General features: G+C 41.5%; 1 protein-coding gene across 1 annotated transcript; it reads right to left on the bottom strand.

Annotated features, from left to right (window-relative positions):
- Positions 1–328: 328 nt before the first annotated feature.
- On the bottom strand, positions 329–4,623 carry LOC121956826 (tetratricopeptide repeat protein 39C-like). Its single transcript, XM_042505223.1, has 5 exons — positions 4,181–4,623; positions 3,330–3,498; positions 2,167–2,260; positions 1,864–2,083; positions 329–1,678 (listed from the first exon to the last, which is right to left on the bottom strand). Exons 1-5 carry the CDS (start codon positions 4,621–4,623, stop codon positions 1,486–1,488), a joined length of 1,119 nt encoding a protein of 372 aa, XP_042361157.1. The 3' UTR covers positions 329–1,485.
- Positions 4,624–5,211: the final 588 nt, after the last annotated feature.

The raw sequence follows: 5,211 nt of genomic DNA, 5'->3' as shown, positions 1-5,211 counted from the left end.
TGGTGCGATTTCTTTCAAAAATATGACAATGAGCAACTTGGTAATAAATGTTTCACAAATTTAAAGACACTGGAGTTATTTATTACTATTATTTATTAGTTATTATTTTTAAAAAGAAAGGGGAAAACATCTTGTGGAAAAAAAGTTGGAAAAAGCTATGTTAATAATTATTATGATAACATATTTAAAATCATGTTAAATAATTAATTTAGGCAATTTTTTTCAGGTCATTTCTTTCATTGTTATGTTGTTTTTACATTCTTTTATTTCTTTTTCTTTTTTAAAAACTAATTTTCAGATAATTTTCTTGTACTATTAACACATTTTTTGGTCATTTCTTTTTATTACTCATTGCCTTCTGCCCATGTTTTTGAAAGAAATCCAGCCAGTTTGCTCAGATTCCAAAGAGAGGAGTGAAGAATGAGAAGGAAAGGGAATAAATACTATTGTCACCTAAAAAATTGGGTGATGGAAAAAAACTTTCACAAAAGCTTGTTTTACGAACATCATCACGGAGTATTTGGTAATGCTAACATGGGGGATTGACTCTCTCGTGGAGCGAGCCTCTAGTGGACATTAGGGGAACTGCAGTTTTTGGCACTTCAGAGTTTGCTTCATTTTTTAGTCCCAGAGTATGCTGCTTTGTCATAAGAAAGGAGTGGAATTTGATTATTTCTTTTTTTGTTAATACAGTTCTATTAAAATATGCCAAGATGGTGCCAGACACCAACTTCTAGTGACATCATGTGGCCAGTGAAATTTTGAAATCCGTCTTTTCGGACCACGTTTATGTCCATGTGTGTTTAGACTTCAGGTATGAACAGAAACTGTAGTAGAGCTAAGGACTCTCAGTACGTTTACATGTTACAAAAAGTCAAATTATAGTCCGATTAAAACGGGACTTTTCAAATACATGTTAACATGTTGGTGTGAATGAATTTGGACTAAATCAAAATTCTCAAAGTCAGACTAACACACCCAGATAATGAGATTGGGGGTCGATTTAGTCTTCCATGTATACCTCTCCTGTACATGCACCATAGTTGCTACGCCAGGCTTTGACCCAGATGCTGAAAAGCATAAATTTGTAGAAGAGAGCTGGGACAAACAAAAGAAGAAGAGGAAGAGGAGAAGAAAACAAAACAAGACGACGGTACCAAGTAATGCTTAGAGTGTGTATGAAATATACAGCGCTGATATGCAACCATTTGCCGTTTGCTAGCTTGTTTGGTTTGAGACGTAAGAGGTCAAACGGAAAAAGGTCCAATAGCAACTAGCTGAAAGGGGGCGTATCTTCACCGGCCACAGAAGTCGGACATAATTATATCAAAAAATGGATTCTCCCTCGCTGTTGTATACTCTGAAAAGGACAGGAGTCACATTAAATGATCTAATCCAGCTTTAACAGCGCATGTAAACTGTGCATGTAAACGTACTGACAGATTGTGTCCAGGTGAGGGGGAGGTGTCAGACATAACACGGAGCTCAGGGCATGGTGGGAGACCCCCCCTCAGTCAGGGTCTTGAAATGGACAGACAGAGACTCTTCTTCTGGGTTTGGCGGACGTCTGTACTCGTCTCTGGTGATCAGAAAGCCCAGCAGCACCCCAAAACAAATCAGCAGGATCCCCAAAATGTTGGCCAGCACCCCCTCTGGGACCAACTGAGAGTAGGTTGGCCTGGACCGAGAAAGACAGAGAGACAGTGAGTGAAATCCATTCACCTCCACTGTGTAGTTTAATAAATAAAATGACGAGGAGTTAATCAAACGGTTAAATGACCCCGCTGTGTGAACGCTTTAGGAGACAAATTATTTTTTTTATTCACAACAGTGAGCATGAAGGACACATGTATAGAGACATACATGATGCTGAAGAGGAGTTTCTCCGTGATGCCGAGCAGGCTGCTCCCGATGGCCATAACCAGCAGAACCAAACCACAGAACACGTGAACGGGCAGGTACGAGGCTCGTAACCATGACGACGCAACAGGAAACAGGAAGAACAGCAAACCCATCACCCACTGAGGAAAGACAAACGACCTGTATGCATCTTCAAAATTCATCTCTATCATGCTACACCAACCTGAAAGAAAAAAGAGCTAAATTAATCTTTCTCTGTGATGCACGCAAAGTGCTGGTATGTCAACCCGATGAGCAAACACGTACCGATCTCATAGAGACACACATGCTGGATCTCTCTTTGGTCTGATGCAAGCTCTAATGCATCATGGAAACAGGCCAAAGCACTGTTGATATGGCACTGAGGACAGAGGAGAGAGCACACACACCAACAGGTAACAGTAGTTCTGTTAGACACACTACATGCAATGTGTTGAATGGCAGAGTTAGATAAACAGATGGTGGATCAGATGTTGGTGAGTTAATGAACCGTCTGACATGATTTCTTATTACATTTGCTTGGACAGAGACTTTAGTGGTGTGTCTCAAATTGAATACTTTCGCTAGTACTTTCCCATCTACTACACTGTGTATATCAGCGACACTCAACTTGCTTTGCTTGGAGGCCACTTTTGCAAAATGACAAGACGAGAATTTCAGGACATTTCTATGGTTTTAGGATGTTTGTAGGATTTTAAAATATTTCTAAGATTTCAGGACCTTTCTCGGACTTTAGGATTCTAAGACATTTTGAGGATTTTAGAGCATTTCTAAGATTTATGGCATTTGTAGGATTTTAGGACATTTAAAGAATTTGGGGAAGTTTCAAGGATTTTAGGGTGTTTTTTTTAGGACTAGGACCTCTGTGGGGGGGTGTGGGGGATCCTCCAGGGACATGTTTTATGCACTCTGACACCTTATGGAGACTAAAAGGACAAAAATAACTCCCAGTGCCCAGTGTTTGTGTGTTTGTTGTTATTGTAAATTAGAAAAATGGTTGGGGGGGGGGGCAGATTTTGTCCATGGGCCTTATGCTGAGTATCACTGTTGTACATTGTGTATTTACATGCAGAGTGACAGGCTAGTTTTGTCTCAAGACAAGCACGGCCATTGCGAAATGACAATCACAAGATCTTGCAACATTTCTTCCTCTGGCAACCTGGTAGAGGATGTGCTGAATGTATGCGACTCATAGCGCCCTTCATTTTTATCATACTTGTGCTCAAGCACTCAAAATATAGCAGGCATACGTGCCAAAGTATTTAATTTGAGACACAGCATGCGTCTTAGATTCTACAGTAAAAACTAAAAGGTTTGTCTAGTTTATATTTTGCACACCGAATGTCTTTATTCAGCATTAAAACACAAATAAACCTCTTACACACTGTAAAAATTTGGTTTATGTGTCACGGATTGCCTGCTGTACGTACCTCTAACCTGTGAACTCGTCCTTTAAAGAACATGAAGAGCGAGGAGTTGGGGTAAACCACGGACTTCCTCTGCAGAATAGCTTTGGCTTCCAGCAGCCCCTCATGCGTATCAGAGCCATCCAGAGCAAAGAAAGGCAGCACCACCGTGTGGTACCACAGGAGGGCCAACCTGAGCGACACACGACAGCAGCATCACTTCAGTCATTCTGCAAGTGCACGTCCCACTGAGTGCACTTATCGAGTAAGTATGCCAAATCTAGATACTTTACAAATCAAGATTTTACACACAAAACATATAAAGAGCTTATCCTAGAGGAAAGAAAAAGTCAAAATGAGATGTCTTCCTTGTCCAGAACATGTCTGATGGACAGAACTGGGTGAGATGTAACATTAGTTAGAGATTTTGACCATTTTTTTTCAAATTTCTTTATCCATTCCTGTTATAATAAATAAAAAATAAAAACAAATACCCAATGAAAGTATAAAGGTAACAATAAAGGATTACAAAATAAGACACGTTTGAGATGAAGAGTGTACTAGAATTTAAAGGCTTTTTTGTACAGTACAGATACGTTTTAAGAAGTGCTTTCACAGATGTCACTGCCTCCGCTGAGAGGCATAGACTGCACAAGCCTGGACACTTCTACTTTTGAGCCAAGACAGTGGAAAAGCTACAAAAAACCCTGCCTGAGGATCTGTCTAAACAGACCTTCATGCTCCTTATATATTGTCATTACCGGCGGCGTTTCAGCCTATCAGCGAATCATGCAGACGTGACAGGTCCATCCAGATGGCTGTCACGCCCCCCCCCTCTCTAATGCCGTCTCTCTCTGTAAAAATAAGATACTCACGTAGCTAGTGGTGCCTTCATGTCCTTGCTCTCACTCGCATACATGAGGGAGGACAGGCCCTGGAGACGGTCACCGGGAAAACCCAGCAGGTTGATGATCTTGAGCAGGTGCGGGGGGACCATGGAGATGCACAGGTGAAAGAGGCCGTAGCCGAAGCTGACGGAGCCCTTGAGGCGGTCCAGGGCCTCAGCCGTCACGCAGTTCTCCACCGGAGCATTGTGGTTGGCGTTGTCCGTCGAGAGGGACTCCTGGTGGACAGAGGACCTCCGCTGACAGGCCTCCTGCAGCTGGCTGATGTCACTGTGGCACTTGTTGTACATTTTCCACGCCTTGCGTAGAATCCAGCCGCCTTTGATATACGCTGTTAGTGGAAACAAGACACTTTTGCTGAGGATTTCCATGAAGATACTCAACTCGAAGCACACGGTTGGATTGATTTCCATGAAATTTGTTACAGATGTTCATGTTCCCCTCAGGATGAAATGTAGTGATAACTTCAGAGATCAGGGACACTCAGCTTGCTTTGCTTAGGGACCCCTTTGCAGAATGACAGGAGGCCAGGGGCCAGCTCGACAGCCCCATATACAGCTGTAGGATTTTAGGATATTTCTAGGATTTTAGGAAATTTCTAAGACTTTAGGATGTTTCTGGGATTTTAGGATATTTTTCGGATTTTTTTAAATTTCTAGGATTTGAGGACGTTTCATTTGGATTTTAAACATGTCAAGGATTTTTGGATGTTTCTAGGATTTTAGGAATGTCCTAAAGTCCCCGAAACATCCTAAAATCCTAGAAATAATCGAAAATCCTAGATATGTCCACAAATCCTAGAAACTGTCCTAAAATCCCAGAAACCTAGAAACGTCCTAAAATCCTAGAAACGTCCTAAAATCCTAAAAATGTCCTTAAGTCCTGGAAATTTCCTAAAATCCCACAAATGCATCCCTGCCTTAGGTCACACCACAACAGGAATGTTTCAGTGCTTTGCTTGGCTCATTTTGAGGGCTTGCAGATTTTGTCATTTTTTCTTG

The sequence above is a fragment of the Plectropomus leopardus genome, chromosome 17 (genome assembly GCF_008729295.1).
Source record: "Plectropomus leopardus isolate mb chromosome 17, YSFRI_Pleo_2.0, whole genome shotgun sequence".
NCBI classification, from domain to species: domain Eukaryota; kingdom Metazoa; phylum Chordata; class Actinopteri; order Perciformes; family Serranidae; genus Plectropomus; species Plectropomus leopardus.
Note: the sequence above shows the minus strand (reverse complement) of the source record. Positions and strands in the feature narration are given on the sequence as shown.

Bases quoted from the DNA above. Each gene is read 5' to 3' on its own strand.
- LOC121956826 (XM_042505223.1), bottom strand. From the start codon at position 4,623: ATGGAAATCAATCCAACCGTGTGCTTCGAGTTGAGTATCTTCATGGAA. The intron at 2,261-3,329 runs GTACGTACAGCA...CTCTGTCCTCAG, and splicing joins GACGAGTTCACAGGTTAGAG to TGCCATATCAACAGTGCTTT. The intron at 1,679-1,863 runs GTATGTCTCTAT...TTCTCGGTCCAG, and splicing joins AAACTCCTCTTCAGCATCAT to GCCAACCTACTCTCAGTTGG.